Raw genomic sequence first — 17,601 nt, forward strand, 5'->3', positions numbered from 1 at the left:
GTAAGACTAGGGTACAGTCGGTCAGTCAGCTGGGGTTCAGTAAGACTAGGGTACAGTCGGTCAGTCAGCTGGGGTTCAGTAAGACTAGGATACAGTCAGTCAGTCAGCTAGGGTTCAGTAAGACTAGGGTACAGTCAGTCAGTCAGCTGGGGTTCAGTAAGACTAGGGTACAGTCAGTCAGTCAGTCAGCTGGGGTTCAGTAAGACTAGGGTACAGTCAGTCAAGTCAGCTGGGCTTCAGTAAGACTAGGGTACAGTCAGTCAGTCAGCTGGGGTTCAGTAAGACTAGGGTACAGTCAGTCAGTCAGCTGGGGTTCAGTAAGACTAGGGTAGTCGGTCAGTCAGCTAAGACTAGGGTACAGTCAGTCAGTCAGTCTGGGGTTCAGTAAGACTGGGGTTCAGGACTACAGTCAGTCAGTCAGCTGGGGTTCAGTAAGACTAGGGTACAGTCAGTCAGTCAGTCAGCTGGGGTTCAGTAAGACTAGGATACAGTCAGTCAGTCAGCTAGGGTTCAGTAAGACTAGGGTACAGTCAGTCAGTCAGCTGGGGTTCAGTAAGACTAGGGTACAGTCAGTCAGTCAGTCAGCTGGGGTTCAGTAAGACTAGGGTACAGTCAGTCAAGTCAGCTGGGCTTCAGTCAGTCAGTCAGTCAGCTGGGGTTCAGTAAGACTAGGGTACAGTCAGTCAGTCAGCTGGGGTTCAGTAAGACTAGGGTAGTCGGTCAGTCAGCTGGGGTTCAGTAAGACTAGGGTACAGTCGGTCAGTCAGCTGAGGTTCAGTAAGACTAGGGTACAGTCGGTCAGTCAGCTGGGGGCAGTAAGACTAGGGTACAGTCAGTCAGTCAGCTGGGGTTCAGTAAGACTAGGGTACAGTCAGTCAGTCAGCTAGGGTTCAGTAAGACTAGGGTTCAGTCAGTCAGCTGGGGTTCAGTAAGACTAGGGTTCAGTCAGTCAGCTGGGGTTCAGTAAGACTAGGGTACAGTCAGTCAGTCAGCTGGGGTTCAGTAAGACTAGGGTACAGTCAGTCAGTCAGCTGCGGTGCAGTAAGACTAGGGTACAGTCAGTCAGTCAGCTAGGGTTCAGTAAGACTAGGGTACAGTCAGTCAGTCAGCTGGGGTTCAGTAAGACTAGGGTACAGTCAGTCAGTCAGCTGGGGTTCAGTAAGACTAGGGTACAGTCAGTCAGTCAGCTGCAGTTCAGTAAGACTAGGGTACAGTCAGTCAGCTAGGGTTCAGTAAGACTAGGGTTCAGTCAGTCAGTCAGCTGGGGTTCAGTAAGACTAGGGTACAGTCAGTCAGTCAGCTGCGGTTCAGTAAGACTAGGGTACAGTCAGTCAGTCAGCTAGGGTTCAGTAAGACTAGGGTACAGTCAGTCAGTCAGTCAGCTGGGGTTCAGTAAGACTAGGGTACAGTCAGTCAGTCAGCTGGGGTTCAGTAAGACTAGGGTACAGTCAGTCAGTCAGCTGCAGTTCAGTAAGACTAGGGTACAGTCAGTCAGTCAGCTAGGGTTCAGTAAGACTAGGGTTCAGTCAGTCAGCTAGGGTTCAGTAAGACTAGGGTTCAGTCAGTCAGCTAGGGTTCAGTAAGACTAGGGTTCAGTCAGTCAGTCAGCTGGGGTTCAGTAAGACTAGGGTTCAGTCAGTCAGTCAGCTGGGGTTCAGTAAGACTAGGGTACAGTCAGTCAGTCAGCTGGGGTTCAGTAAGACTAGGGTACAGTCAGTCAGTCAGCTAAGGGGGACACTTCTATTTCTTTAACTGCTAAACAAAATTACCCAACAATTTCCCTGGAGGCTTCAAGCTCAGACCAACATTAACCTCTCAATAAAGCATTCAGGGTTTTGTGTTGTGGTTGAGCAATGCAGATTAGGTTGGTCCGGAGTCGGATGTGTGCGCTGCATGTCGTGGTTGGAGCACAGCGACGGCCTCATTGTTTTTGAAGTCACAACAGAGGATGTGGTTTATTGTAATCAAGCACTAACAGGAATTCTGCCTCTGACATCATTAGTATACAAACCAATAGGCAAAACTGCCATTGTTATATTCATTCGACCACCGAGGACATCCTTTGTATCCCAAATGTCTGTACAGTTCATAAATATATGCTCATCGTCTATTACGAATTTGGCGTGTCAGTCAAACCTGGTGTTAAAAGACACAGAGAATGTTTTCTTTGATATCCTATGTCATGAACGTATATTCTAATCTAGAGAAATCCTCTTGCATCAGGTTTTCACATCAGAACGGGTCTTTATTTAAACATCCTTATTTTCCAGAAAGCCCGAGTTTCCATTTGTAACAGTCTGATAACCCAATCCTTTCAGGAGTGCTGCCATTAGGATCGTCTGCTGTCTGATGTGTCCTCTGTCTGATCCTCTGTCATTTTTTTGTTTATCTTTCTGCAGTGCTCAAGTCTGGCTGGCCGAGCATGTAGACATATGCTCTCCTATTCTCTAATTGGATCTTTGTATTCATCTGGGGATTGATTCGACTTAGCTTTCAACAAATGTCAATCCAATCTTGCAATGGATGGATGCTTCCCTGGTAGCCTGTTTATATGTGGGCTTCTGGTAGCCTGTTTATATGTGGGCTTCTGGTAGCCTGTTTATATGTGGGCTTCTGGTAGCCTGTTTATATGTGGGCTTCTGGTAGCCTGTTTATATGTGGGCTTTCGAAATGCAGGCAGAGCTAGAAGAAAAAACAGCTCTCTGCCCCTGGGCGTCTACAACAGCAGGAACAAAGGTGTGAAAGATGTAACGTCACAGTCCTGCCTCTGCAAAGGCTCGGCAGGAGCAACGCTTCACCCAGTCATGCTTCTGTGAAGACATATCAAAACAACCTTGTCAGTTGTGGTTGTTGCGAAAGCCCATGGTTTCTAGTTAATGGTCATAAACCACAGTGTCCCTCTGTGACATCTAAAAGTCACTCACTTCTCCCTGTACCAGTACCAAGACCAGGCATTAGAATCCAGACTGGGCCTCTGGTGACTCCAATCAGAAGAGCTCTGAGTGGCAGATTGGCACATTGGCTCCCAGCCTGGGGCCCCCTCAGCTCAGTGGGCGTAATCTACACATCTCTGACTGCATGCTGGGGGCCACAGCCAGGAATTTGCACAAACCCTCCATCTGTTTATGACAGTTGAAAATCCCATTGAATTGTAGCGTTGTAAATATCCTACCCATTGTCTCTTGGCATGTTTATGGTGTGATGGAATTTAGAGGATGTAGTCTCTCCCTGGGCTGACCACTGTCTCCAGACAGACACTGACAGACACAGATAGGTGCAGACAGACGGGCACACCGACACACACACACCGGCAGGCAGACAGACACACACACCGACAGGCAGGCAGGCAGACAGACGCACACACCGACAGGCAGGCAGGCAGACTGACGCACACCGACAGGCAGGCAGGCAGGCAGACTGACGCACACCGACAGGCAGGCAGGCAGGCAGACCGACGCACACCGACAGGCAGGCAGACTGACGCACACCGACAGGCAGGCAGGCAGGCAGACTGACGCACACCGACAGGCAGGCAGGCAGACTGACGCACACCGACAGGCAGGCGGACAGACGCACACCGACAGGCAGACACCTTTCCCCAGGTGTCAGGCCCTCCAGGGGGGGTGTGACAGGGAAGACTGTTTGACTTGTATATTGGATCTGAGTGAATGTCAGATTTGTGACTTTTCATTTACATTTGTCATGCAACATAATGGTTGTGTTGACATGTGAATGAAGAAGTTTGATAGAATTCATGATGACCTAAACGTCCAACACATTTGGCTTTTACCAATTCCACTCCGTGTGTTTTTTCCCGACTCATCAGACTATTCAATAAGCATTCCAGCAAGCATGACAATTATTTTCTTCTCACCTTCAATTAAAAGACAAATTACATTGACATTTGAGCAGTTTTCATGCCCTTGTGTTGGTAACAGAATATTACAGCTTTCTCCCTCACACATATCCATTTTTCTGCCACCTGTGAGAAATGATTGACAAAAAAATTATACTTGAAGGGAATTTACGTTTAAAAAAGACAATTTCATAGTCATCTCCAGCACCACCCCAACATCAACATATGTGAAAATGACACGTTTCTATGTTTTGTAGTAAAAAAAGTTTGAGGAAGATAACTGATTCCAATGACATCCTCAACCAATTAGGAGGCAATTAGTAAGCAATGCCTACTCATATTTGGTTAAAATCACACAATGCAGACCGATGTAATTGGAAACCGTCATCTTTCTCTGTTTTACTACAAAACATAGAAACGCTGCGTTGTCACATATGTTTGGGTATTTTGGGTATTTTATTAGGATCCCCATTAGCTGTTGCAAAAGCAGCATGATGCTGGAGATGATGAATATGAAGTAGTATATTTTTGACATTTCCCTTTAAGAGCATATCCCTCCCAGCTCTGCAAATACACAGGGATGTCTGACATTTTGTGCCAAAAACAGACAGCACCATACACCTTCGAGCTGGCTTTTTAAGAGCTCTGTGTCCATGGCAACGGTTAACCCAGGAGTTGGATTTTTTATTCATAATTAAGAATGTTGAGCTGAGGGTGAGATGCCAGAAACCCAACAGCTCTGCCTCCTGTTTCTGTCAAGATTTCCATCAACAATTCACAAGGCAAAGGCAAGAGCATTCAAAATGGCCTCATTTAACTGTCAAGCCACATAACCCTGCAAAACGTGTATGCCTTGCACATTTATTTAGGGGGTTCATATTGATTTCCAGGGAAATCTGTACGTTTCCAAATTTAGTCCCGTTCACCGAAAGTATACAGCAAGTATTTAGTAGGGTACATACAGCGTATTTTATTTAACTAGGCAAGTTAGTTAAAAACAAATTCTTATTTTCAATGACTGCCTACCCTGGCCAAACCTGTGCGCCATCCTATGAGACTCCCAATCACTGCCGGATGTGATACAGCCTGGATTCGAACCAGGGACTGTAGTGACATCTACTGCATCTCACTGCATCTCAGTGCTTTGGCGATTGTTTTGACAAGTAAACATGATCAATACGTCAATTTAATTGCAGTTTAGCTGTTTGTCAGGATTTGACATTCCCGTTTTCTCTCTAGGTATCTACCGAGTGTTCTCTCTAGGTATATTCCCGTTTTCTCTCTAGGTATCTACCGAGTGTTCTCTCTAGGTACATTCCCGTTTTCTCTCTAGGTATCTACCGAGTGTTCTCTCTAGGTACATTCCCGTTTTCTCTCTAGGTATCTACCGAGTGTTCTCTCTAGGTATATTCCCGTTTTCTCTCTAGGTATCTACCGAGTGTTCTCTCTAGGTATATTCCCGTTTTCTCTCTAGGTATCTACCGAGTGTTCTCTCTACGTATATTCCCGTTTTCTCTCTAGGTATCTACCGAGTGTTCTCTCTAGGTATATTCCCGTTTTCTCTCTAGGTATCTACCGAGTGTTCTCTCTAGGTATATTCCCGTTTTCTCTCTAGGTATATTCCCGTTTTCTCTCTAGGTATATTCCCGTTTTCTCTCTAGGTATATTCCCGTTTTCTCTCTAGGTATATTCCCATTTTCTCTCTAGGTATCTACCGAGTGTTCTCTCTAGGTATCTACCGAGTGTTCTCTCTAGGTATATTCCCGTTTTCTCTCTAGGTATATTCCCGTTTTCTCTCTAGGTATATTCCCGTTTTCTCTCTAGGTATATTCCCGTTTTCTCTCTAGGTATATTCCCGTTTTCTCTCTAGGTATATTCCCGTTTTCTCTCTAGGTATATTCCCGTTTTCTCTCTAGGTATATTCCCGTTTTCTCTCTAGGTATATTCCCGTTTTCTCTCTAGGTATCTACCCGTGTTCTCTCTAGGTATATTCCCGTTTTCTCTCTAGGTATATTCCCGTTTTCTCTCTAGGTATATTCCCGTTTTCTCTCTAGGTATATTCCCGTTTTCTCTCTAGGTATATTCCCGTTTTCTCTCTAGGTATATTCCCGTTTTCTCTCTAGGTATATTCCCGTTTTCTCTCTAGGTATATTCCCGTTTTCTCTCTAGGTATCTACCGAGTGTTCTCTCTAGGTATATTCCCGTTTTCTCTCTAGGTATATTCCCGTTTTCTCTCTAGGTATATTCCCGTTTTCTCTCTAGGTATATTCCCGTTTTCTCTCTAGGTATATTCCCGTTTTCTCTCTAGGTATCTACCGAGTGTTCTCTCTAGGTATATTCCCGTTTTCTCTCTAGGTATATTCCCGTTTTCTCTCTAGGTATATTCCCTCTAGTTTTCTCTCTAGGTATATTCCCGTTTTCTCTCTAGGTATATTCCCGTTTTCTCTCTAGGTATATTCCCGTTTTCTCTCTAGGTATATTCCCGTTTTCTCTCTAGGTATATTCCCGTTTTCTCTCTAGGTATATTCCCGTTTTCTCTCTAGGTATCTACCGAGTGTTCTCTCTAGGTATATTCCCGTTTTCTCTCTAGGTATATTCCCGTTTTCTCTCTAGGTATATTCCCGTTTTCTCTCTAGGTATATTCCCGTTTTCTCTCTAGGTATATTCCCGTTTTCTCTCTAGGTATCTACCGAGTGTTCTCTCTAGGTATATTCCCGTTTTCTCTCTAGGTATATTCCGTTTTCTCTCTAGGTATATTCCGTTTTCTCTCTAGGTATATTCCCGTTTTCTCTCTAGGTATATTCCCGTTTTCTCTCTAGGTATATTCCCGTTTTCTCTCTAGGTATATTCCCGTTTTCTCTCTAGGTATATTCCCGTTTTCTCTCTAGGTATCTACCGAGTGTTCTCTCTAGGTATATTCCCGTTTTCTCTCTAGGTATATTCCCGTTTTCTCTCAAGGTATATTCCCGTTTTCTCTCTAGGTATATTCCCGTTTTCTCTCTAGGTATATTCCCGTTTTCTCTCTAGGTATCTACCGAGTGTTCTCTGACAATGTTTTTTATTCTTAGTGTTTTTTTCTCTTTCTTCGTTTAAATCAACATTTTATCTCTGACATGGTGTTTTTATGTTATTTAGGTCCAGTGTTTAATGGTTTGGATCGTTAGGGTGATGCGTCACAAGTAGGAGCAGTCTTGTATTATCGCTCTGTGCTTTTATCACTAATAGCAATTCTCCTTTCCATAGCACTTGCTCCATAAAGCTTTGACAAGTGTTGCAAATCAGACCTTTTTTTTTAGTGCACAATAACAAATAATTCATGAAAAGTGCATTTTTATGTCAACCTTTCCTCACCTGCTGAGATTAGGCCTATCATAAAATCACACTACCTGCTGCTTGAATATCATCGGATAGGTTGACATTATAACATGAAATCATAATGATTCATTTACAAATCATAGATCAACCTCTATGGCAGCACTTCAAACTATCATCTTCCATACCTAGTACCCAAAAAGGGTTGTTTCTCTTCCATACCTTGTACCCAGTGAGAGGGTACCCAAAACGGGTTGTTTCTCTTCTATACCTTGTACCCAAAAGGGGTTGTTTCTCTTCCATACCTTGTACCCTGTGAGAGGGTACCCAAAAAGGGTTGTTTCTCTTCTATACCTTGTACCCAAAAGGGGTTGTTTCTCTTTCATACCTTTACCCAAAAAGGGTTGTTTCTCTTTCATACCTTTACCCAAAAAGGGTTGTTTCTCTTCCATACCTTGTACCCTGTGAGAGGGTATCCAAAAGGGGTTGTTTCTCTTTCATACCTTTACCCAAAAAGGGTTGTTTCTCTTCCATACCTTGTACCCTGTGAGAGGGTACCCAAAACAGGTTGTTTCTCTTCCATACCTTGTACCCTGTGAGAGGGTACCCAAAAAGGGTTGTTTCTCTTCTATACCTTGTACCCTGTGAGAGGGTACCCAAAACAGGTTGTTTCTCTTCCATACCTTGTACCCTGTGAGAGGGTACCCAAAACAGGTTGTTTCTCTTCCATACCTTGTACCCTGTGAGAGGGTACCCAAAACGGGTTGTTTCTCTTCCATACCTTGTACCCTGTGAGAGGGTACCCAAAACAGGTTGTTTCTCTTCCATACCTTGTACCCTGTGAGAGGGTACCCAAAACAGGTTGTTTCTCTTCCATACCTTGTACCCTGTGAGAGGGTACCCAAAACAGGTTGTTTCTCTTCCATACCTTGTACCCTGTGAGAGGGTACCCAAAACAGGTTGTTTCTCTTCCATACCTTGTACCCAGAGGTTATTTCTTCCCCAATACATAATTTAATTGTCCTTCTCTAACCAGCATTTGTACAGGAAGCCCATGCAAACAGAGAGATGCAGTGCAGTGGTGTATCTCCGGATCCTCTTGTCCTAGCTACCTCAATGTTTCATGTGTTCTTGAAGTATACCCATTAGTGTTAGCCCAGATCTGTCAAATCCTACTCAGGCCTTGGTGCTGAAACACTGGGCTGTGTTTAAACCGTGCCTCCCTCCCCATCACCACCAATGACATGTACACTGACACCTCCAAACACAGCCAACCCCTCTGTGACTGAGACGGGCAGGCAGACAGACACATTGATGTTTAGGATCCCCTCTTGATATATGTCAGTGGAGAAGATCACATCCCTCACCCTTTAGGTCTGTCCTCTGGTTCACCTCCCCATCACAGGAAGTTTGTTGTTGGCTATTTTAAAGAGTTCAACCAGCTCTATGTATCATCCTGAGGTCTCTGGAAACCAACAAATAAAGTATTAAGGGGTGAAGATTGAATGGGCAATTCTAAAGCCAATATGTTTTGGCATTTTGTCATCTTTTGGGATTTTTGTAGATGCTCCTTTCCGGTTCATTCCCAGAATTCATTTGCCACAATATAATATTTGACTTGTGTCGCATATTTATAATGTGCAAATATGGTTGCACAAAATCTGTTAACTTGTCAAACCTCAATTCAAGTGTGGGTGTATGGGTGGGTCTGTGTGTGTGCCCTACATTTTCATGTTCGCACATACCAAGTGGGCTTTGGCAAGACACGACATTTCCCCTTCTCTTAATTATGGATGATAATGTTGGGTCTAATTAATATCTGTTTCATTAATGTGCTCTGACACATTCCATCCCCCATTGTGTCTTCAGCCCCTCAGCTCCGGCTACGTGCGTGCGTGCGTGCGTACAACCCAACACTGGGATAACTCTCACAGCAAAGTCTTGGTTTGATTAAATTCCTTGGTATCTTATTATTTGTTATTTTTTCACAATATATTTCCTATTTTATAGTTGCAACATGTGAAGTGTTGGTTCCATGTTTCATGAGCTGAAATAAAGATCCCAGAAATGTTCCATACGCACAAAAAGCTTATTTCTCTCAAATTTTGTGTGCGAAGTTTACATTCCTGTTAGTGAGCATTTTTCCTTTGCTAAGACAATCCATCCACTTGACAGGTGTGGCATATCAAGAAGCTGATTAAACAGCACCTTGTGCTGGGGATAATGTTGTCTTAGAGAATTTGGCAGTACTTCCAACCAGCCTTCCAACCGTGGTGGGTGAGCGGTTTGTTGTTGTCAATGTTGTGAACAGTGTCCCATGGTGGCGGTAAGATTATGGTATGGGCAGGCATAAGCTACGGACAACGAAGACAATTGCATTTTACCGATGGCAATTTGAATGTACCGTTACCATGACGAGATCCCGAGGCCCATTGTCGTGCCATTCATCCGCTGGCCTCACCCCATGTTTCAGATGATAATGCACAGCCCCATTTCTCAAAGGATCTGTACACAATTCCTGGAAGATTAAAATGTCCCAGTTTTTCCATGGCCTGCATACTCACCAGATTTGTCACCAATAGAGCATGCTCTGGATTGACGTGTACGATAGCAAATTGACTGATATGAACTTCAACTCAGTAAAATGTTTCAGATTGTTGCATGTTGCGTTTTTATATTTTTTGTTCAGTGTACATGCAGTGATGGAAATGAATTACTGGACGTTTAGGTGTACTTACTTTCAATGGACAGAAGTGCACAAATATTTGACGGGAGTGTTGTTTTTTATAGAGAGCGGAGGGAGTGTTGTTGGCCGTGATGTTGGTTGACTCATGGTGAATCTTTCTTCTCTTCCAGAGTGTGGTGGAGAAAGTGTTTGTGGAGTTCAGCCACCAGGAGTTGCTTCAGTTCTACAACCAGGTCAGTGCTGCACGTTGGTTCTGCTTTCCACATCACTGACTCCTTAACACCCGCAGGCATGTTTCCTTTCGCCTAATTGTCAAACATTCTCTGTCTCCTTGCAGCTGGAGACGGTTCAAGCCCAATTGGACTCCCTCACCTGATGCGGGTTCCATTCTGTTTCTATATGATGACAGCTATGGAAGAAGCAGTGTTGTCATTCAAATTCCCCATGCACACTGACAGGACACCTATCATAACAATGTGGTGGTATAATGAGGGAGATCTCACATTTCCCTGTTTTGTTGAGAGCAAAGGATGTGCGCGTGTGTGTGTATAGAACTGTAATCCAACTACATTTCATCCTTCAATGAAACTATTTTTCTACCTGTGTTTTCCGATGTGCAACATGAATGTTGCTGGTGAAATTCAGGGAATGTTATTTTTAGGAATGTTTCTATATGAATGCTGATGAAATGTTACTAATGTACAAACACAGAACATGATATCATGTATATGTAATCTAAAGCACTAGAGGAATATAAAAAATGTTATCTGAAAAGTGGCATTGTTATTTCTTCTCTTACCCCACCTGTAGTTTCATCAGATAGAAGTGCAAAGGCACAGTTCAAATCCTCATCTCCACACTTAGCGGGCCAGACATTCCTAAATGAAGCACATTATTTTCAATTAGCTTTACAAAATGGAGCCATTTTAAATGAAGCGTCAAGGTTTTACCAAAACAGATAGCTACAGGTTTTTCTCTCCCAGGGTCTCACGTTATCCCTTCCTCCTCACGTAATACCTGTCAAGTCCACATCGCTCTGAACAAAAGAAGAAACCGTTTCCCCGCCTCCTCCTCCTCTAGAGAAAGACAGTAAAACACTTTACGACCTTGTATCACATTTATGAAGATTTTTATTGAACAAAGTTTTCATTTCAATTTGCTGTTTCCTTCTTAACAATTATGTCGCCTTTGGTTGTTTTTGTATCAAACTTAGCAGGCAGCGTCTGTGTTAATGGGATAATAAGCATGTAGAATGGGCTCTAAAGCCGTTGTAAAACGGATGAGTTAGTCACTCGCTTAAGAGTAGGTTCTGGCAGCTGCTCCATGCTTCTCTGCCGCAGGCAGGACAATTTGGAGAATAGCTGAGGAAAAAATGAAACCTTTGCTCTACTTTCATCCTCTTTGGAGTGAAGATACCAGGCAGTGAGCACTCTGAACCTGATGTTGAAATGCAAAAAAAAAAAAATCCAAAGTCACCTCTCTCTCTAGAAAACCTCTCAAGACCTCTGTAACGACTGTTATTTTACCCAATTTACAGTTTTGCCACCATGTGGGAAAAAATCACCAAAGTCACTGCCTGAGGGAGCTGTGTGTCCTACAGCATGGGGAACAGATGGCTGCTTGCATCCTGCCGTGGAAAAAAAGTATCCGTTCTGAGTCTCCAACTGAGAGAACAGAACCGAGTCCTACTTGTGCGTGTGTGTGTCGAGGCCTGCTGGACAGTAAACACGAAGCAGTCAGGTTTTTATGGACAATTATCAAGGGTGGCCTGAACCAGCCAGCTCAAATAAGTGGATAATGCACTAATCCTGGATAAGACTGGTCGACCACTGCGCAAAGAGCGCTGGCCCTCAAATAATGGGCTGAGATGACGGCAGCTCTGGTACAAATGTGCCAAGAAGCAGACAGACAATTTAACCCAGTCACAAACTGACAAAAAATAAACGGTCTGTTCACAGTATTTAGTTGAGAGAATTGCGTGTAACCATAAAGATGGACAATAACATTGAAAACAGAGGAGGGGATACTCTGCAGTGTGCAAGGCCATCTAAGGAACTCCAGAAGTCTTTGCTCTCCAGGCTAAAACTTCACAGAGAAGAACCAGCGCTTCCGCACATCAACACAACTAAATTAAAGTCTCATCTTGCTTTTAGTGGCAGATAATAGGCAACAGTTTTGTCCACTTCTAACATGGATCTCCGTGTGGAGTTACGCAGCTCATATTAAGCCTAGCCTGTGTAGTTTTAAAGCTCATGTTAGGCCTGTGTCGGGTTACAGAGCTCATATTAGGCCTAGCCTGTGTAGTTTTAAAGCTCATGTTAGGCCTGTGTGTGGTTACAGAGCTCATATTAGGCCTAGCCTGTGTAGTTTTAAAGCTCATGTTAGGCCTGTGTGGGGTTACAGAGCACATATTAGGCCTAGCCTGTGTAGTTTTAAAGCTCATGTTAGGCCTGTGTGGGGTTACAGAGCCTGTAACAGTGAGTTAGTGGGTGCTGAGGGACAATGTCTCTCATAGATATAGAACACTTGATATATTGTCTATGTTGTGATTAATTATGTGATGTAACGGTACGGTGGGTTAGGGTGGGGTGGGGGGTTCTGGATCCACAGCCACCTGGGACCGTGTTCATTACCAGACCTGAGGATACACAACCCCACCAGCCCCCAACTTACTGTAATGTAGGGCCCACAGGGTCCTCTCAGCCCGAGCCTGAGCCTCACCAACGATGCAGCCTCGTATCAAAATCTGACGCTCCCTTATCACATAGGTTCATGTCTGAAATCGGCAGAATGGGCCAAATCATCCGAAGTGTCTGGAAAACAAATGTCATTGTTGCGGCTCCACTGCTGCTGTCCTTGATGCCACCGACTGAGGTCTGAGTGGAGGCCATAGAGAATGGTAGAGGCCTCTTGTGGCCAAAAGGCCGTATTAGAATGGGCAGCGCCCTTGAGGGCTTCCACCATTTTGATGTAGTCAACTGGGTGTGACTTCCAACTTCATTGGCTGGATCCCTCCTGGTGACCCTGTCAGAGTCATGTCCAACCGTGTCATCAGGAGGGATCAGCCAATTGTGAAGATGAAAATGGATTACTTAAGAATGGAGATAGCTTCAGTTGCGCTGCCCATGCTGTCACAGATGCTATAATTGCACAGATAAATAGATGAGTCCTCTATCTATCGCTATGGTGGAGGCCGGTGTCTGCTGAGGATGTCTCCAGCCTTCTTGGCAGCACAGCGCTATGACAACACTAGCTTCTTCTTTCTTCTTCAGGCATCGTCTTTTCTCTTCCACTCTGTGTTAGATCACCGCTTTATGTCGTTTGCTCTCTTGCTTCCTCTCTCTCTTCCTCTCTCTCTTCCTCTCTCTCTCCCTCTGTTTACTGCAGATGTCCTTGTTTTTGTGTTGCTTGAAGCGTGGCGGCGCCCTCACTGAGGTGGCCGTTTTGTTGCAGTACATTGGGTAAATACTTGGAGACAGATGGGAGGTGGTGGTGATGGTACACATGGCAGGTTCAGGGAGAGAGGAGGCCTCTCCGCCCTCTGCTAACAGACTGAGGGGTGGCCGTCAGCCCAAACATACTGCTCAGCCCGCAGGCACTCCATCAAACAACCCTAGCTTTATTTTAATCTCCTTATTTATTTTGATATTCATTTGTGCCTGTGGTCATGCGGTTTGCCATATATCCAATGCTAACAAATTGAAGAGATAACACTACATGGCCAAAAGTATATGGACACCTGGTCGTTGAACATCTCATTCCGAAAGGTTGCAAGATCGAATCCCCGAGCTGACAAGGTAAAAATCTGTCGTTCTGCCCCTGAACAAGGCAGTTAACCCACTGCTCCTAGGCAGTCATTGAAAATAAGAATTTGTTTCCATTCATTGAATGCATTTGTACAACTGACTAGGTATCCCCCTTTCCATTCAGCCACAAGAGCATTAGTGACTTTGATCACTGATGTTGGGCGATTAGGCCTGAATTGCAGTAGGCGTTCCGATTAGGCCTGAATTGCAGTAGGCGTTCCAATTCACCCCAAAGGTATTCGATGGGGTTGACGTCAGGGCCCTGTGCAGGCCAGACAAGTTCTTCCATACCGATGTTGACAGACCATCTCTGCATGGACCTTGCTTTGTGCACGTGGCATTGTCATGCTGAAACAGGAAAGGGCCTTCCCCCTTTTGCCACAAAGTTGGAAACACAGAATCGTCTAGAATGTAACATTAAGATTTCCCTTCACTGAAAAAAAGTGGCCTAGTCCGAACCATGAAAGACAGCCCCTGACCATTATTCCTCCTCCACCCAACTTTACAGTGTGCACTATGCATTGGGGCAGGTAGCGTTCTACTGGCATCCTCCAAAACCTGATTCGTCCATCGGGCTGCCAGATGGTGGAGCGTGATTCATCAGGGCCGCGTTTGATTCATCTAGAGGCCGCATTTCCACTGCTCCAGAGTCCAATGGCGGCGAGCTTTACACCACTCCAGCTGAAGCTTGGCATTGCGCATGGTGATCTTAGGCTTGTGTGTGGCTGCTTGGCCATGGAAACCTATTTCATGAAGCTCCCGACTAACAGTTATTATGTTTGGAACTCGGTAGTGAGTGTTGCAGCCGAGAACCAGTGGCGATTTTAGCATGCAAATCTTGGTGGGGCAAACTCCCTCCCAAACATTTATTTATGCATGCCAGCAAAGCCACTACACAACACTAAACAATACATTAATTGTTAACAGTATAACATTAATTGTTAACAATATAACAGTGACAAACTGTGCCTACAGACTTTTAAGGTCTAGATAAAGCTGTCCCAACCACAGAGATTTCTTTTCAGCACCATGGAGTGAATCCTTACCACCACTACACCTGGCTATCAGCGAAGCCTTGTCTGGCAGCGAAACAATTCATTCAGCCTCATTTACTGTCTTTTAAAAAAACAGCTCATATGGCTGACTTGCTTAAACAAATGTGGTTTCTATTGACAATTGATATGTACAAACTATAGCATAAGGGAACAACGATGAGTGGATAAGTGGCAATCCGTAATTTCAATTAAGACTTTAATGAGCTATCTAGGATGGACGTAGTCAATATAACTATTTACTCAGCACCTTTGAAATGTACAGCAACAGAATTCAGAACATTGGCCATTCTTACAGTATTCTCCCTGTATACCAAGTCAGAACTATAGGATAAATAAAGAGGGAATATAAGCACACAATGAAAGCTCCTACAATATTTGATGATTACGTTTCTCTAAAGCAGGTTCTAGGCTACATGTGCACCACCAAGTCAGAACAGTAGGCTAAGTTATGACAGGGAAAGGAACCAAATTATTAGGGTGAGGCACATGGGCTACTAACAGCTTACTACACAACATACACTTAGTATTACTTTCTTATCTACAGTATACATATCTCCCTGGCATATTACATCATTTATGCAGCAGCATACATTACAATTTTGGACTCACCTTATGCTGTGCTGACTTGAACAGGTCCTTCTTGTGGGAACATTTTGTAATCAATGTCTGTCATTCTCTGGCCCTGGACAAAAAGAGCTGTGTGTGTGTGTCATTCTCTGGATTGGACCACGCAGCCATCATACCACTCAGGAAGGAGATGTGTTTGGTCTCCTGGAGATGATAGTACTTTGCGAAATGTGCAAATCAATCCCAGAACAACAGCAAAGGACCTTGTGAAGATGCTGGAGGAAACAGGTACTAAAGTATCTATATCCACGGCAAAACGAGTCCTATATCGACATAACCTGAAAGGCCACTCAGCAAGGAAGAAGCCACTGCTCCAAAACCTCCATAAAAAAGCCAGACTACAGTTTGCAACTGGACATAGGGACAAAGATCGTACTTTTGGAGAAATGTATTCTGGTCTGATGAAACAAAAATAGAACTGTTCAATGGACAATGACCCAAAGCATTCTTCCAAAGTTGTGGCAAAATGGCTTAAGGACAGCAAAGTCAAGGTATTGGAGTGGCCATCACAAAGCCCTGACATAAATCCTATAGAAAATTTGTGGGCAGAACTGAAAAAGCGTGTGCTAGCAAGGAGGCCAACAAACCTGACTCTGTTACACCAGCTCTGTCAGGAGGAATGGGACAATATTCACCCAACTTATTGTGGGAAGCTTGTGGAAGGCTACCAGAAACGTTTGACCCAAGTTAAACAATTTAAAGGCAATGTTACCAAATACTAATTGAGTGTATGTAAACTTCTGACCCGCTGGGAATGTGATGAAAGAATAAAAGCTGAAATAAATCCCTCTCTCTACTATTACTCTGACATTCTTAAAATAAAGTGGTGATCGTAACTGACCTAAGACAGGGAATTTTTACTAGGATTAAGTGTCTGTAATTGTGAAAAACTTAGTTTAAATGTATTTGGCTAAGGTGTATGTACGTTTCTGACTTCAACTATATATATTTTATATTGTTTACAAATGGTTATGTGACACGTATTAATGCCAAAATAACATGCAAAACAGCTCAAGAAAGTATAATATGCAATATATTAATAAATAAATCAATTGTAGCTGAAGAAGTGGGGCTCTGAATGACGGGTCGCCACTGCTGAGTCCAGACGATTTTTCAGCGCTTCACGTTTCCACTTCACAATAACAGCACTTACAGTGTACTGGGGCGGGGCAGAAATGTTACAGACTTATTGGAAAGGTGGCGTCCTGTCACGTTGCCACGTTGAAAGTCACTGAGCTCTTCAGTACAGGCCAGTCTACTCCCAATGTTTGTCTATGGATATTGCATGGACGTGCTCGATTCTATACACCTGTCAGCCGGGGATGTTACTAAAATAGCTGAATCCACTCATTTGAAGGGTTAGCGTGTCTTTTGGCCATGTAGTGTAGCTTATAAATGGGCCTTAATACCAGTGTCCATATGCCGCAAAACAAGACTATCGATATTACTGGGAAATTGTGTTTTTCTAGATAGCACTTGTGAGTTACGAGCGAAGCTGACATTTCCGCAGTAATAGAGGAGCGAGATTGGAAAACATGAGTGATAACCATGACTCTCCTGTGTTATGTGTAGCAGTAGCTGTCTTTGTCTGGGGACTTATTGTAGAGTTCAGTTTTTCAGTACTGAGAGGGCCATCCCAACAAAACCTGCTCATTCATATTTCACCATAGCCAGAGTCCTAAAATTAGGACAGTCACATAAATTATTAAACCTCTGAGAAAACCCATTTCATCCTTGAGATCTTCTAATCCCTACCACTTCCTCCTCAACCCACATATTTTCTTTCTCACTCACTCACTCGCACACGCACGCACGCACGCACACACACACACACACACACACACACACACACACACACACACACACACACACACACAGCAGAGTATAAGCAAGTCTACCCCTACAGCACCCATATTATTACACATCACCTAATCCTGTTTCACAAATCCAAGTACCTAAGGTTCCAGAGAGAAAATCCTATTGCCTCTGTACATTTTTCCATCTGTTTACCACAGAACAGTCCTCCACTCCAGACACTAACTTTATGCAGCTTCCTAATGCTCTCAGAAATCTAACCCTTCCATGTTGTCCAACTTTACACCAAATTTGTCCTGCATTTCAGTGCCTGCCTTGCTTACCCACATAGGCTTTGTTTGAGTCTGTGTGTTTTCTGTAACTAACTTGCCTGTTATTTTTTATTTCTCTGTTAATTTATTTATGCAGGTAGTTAAGTATTTATGCGTCTTTATTCCGACCTGT

At 43.9% G+C, this 17,601-nt stretch overlaps 1 protein-coding gene across 1 annotated transcript in view; it reads left to right on the plus strand.

Annotated features, from left to right (window-relative positions):
* The window catches only part of commd10 (COMM domain containing 10), a 52,671-nt gene extending 42,043 nt beyond the window's left edge, over nt 1-10,628 (plus strand). Inside the window, exons 6-7 of the mRNA XM_029637149.2 lie at nt 10,025-10,087; nt 10,192-10,628. Coding sequence (XP_029493009.1) covers nt 10,025-10,087; nt 10,192-10,230 — 102 coding nt within the window. The 3' untranslated portion in view covers nt 10,231-10,628. The remainder of the gene's footprint in view (nt 1-10,024; nt 10,088-10,191) is intronic.
* The last annotated feature ends 6,973 nt before the right edge of the window (nt 10,629-17,601 follow it).

Source organism: Oncorhynchus nerka, linkage group LG27 (assembly GCF_034236695.1).
Source record: "Oncorhynchus nerka isolate Pitt River linkage group LG27, Oner_Uvic_2.0, whole genome shotgun sequence".
Classification (NCBI taxonomy): Eukaryota; Metazoa; Chordata; class Actinopteri; order Salmoniformes; family Salmonidae; genus Oncorhynchus; species Oncorhynchus nerka.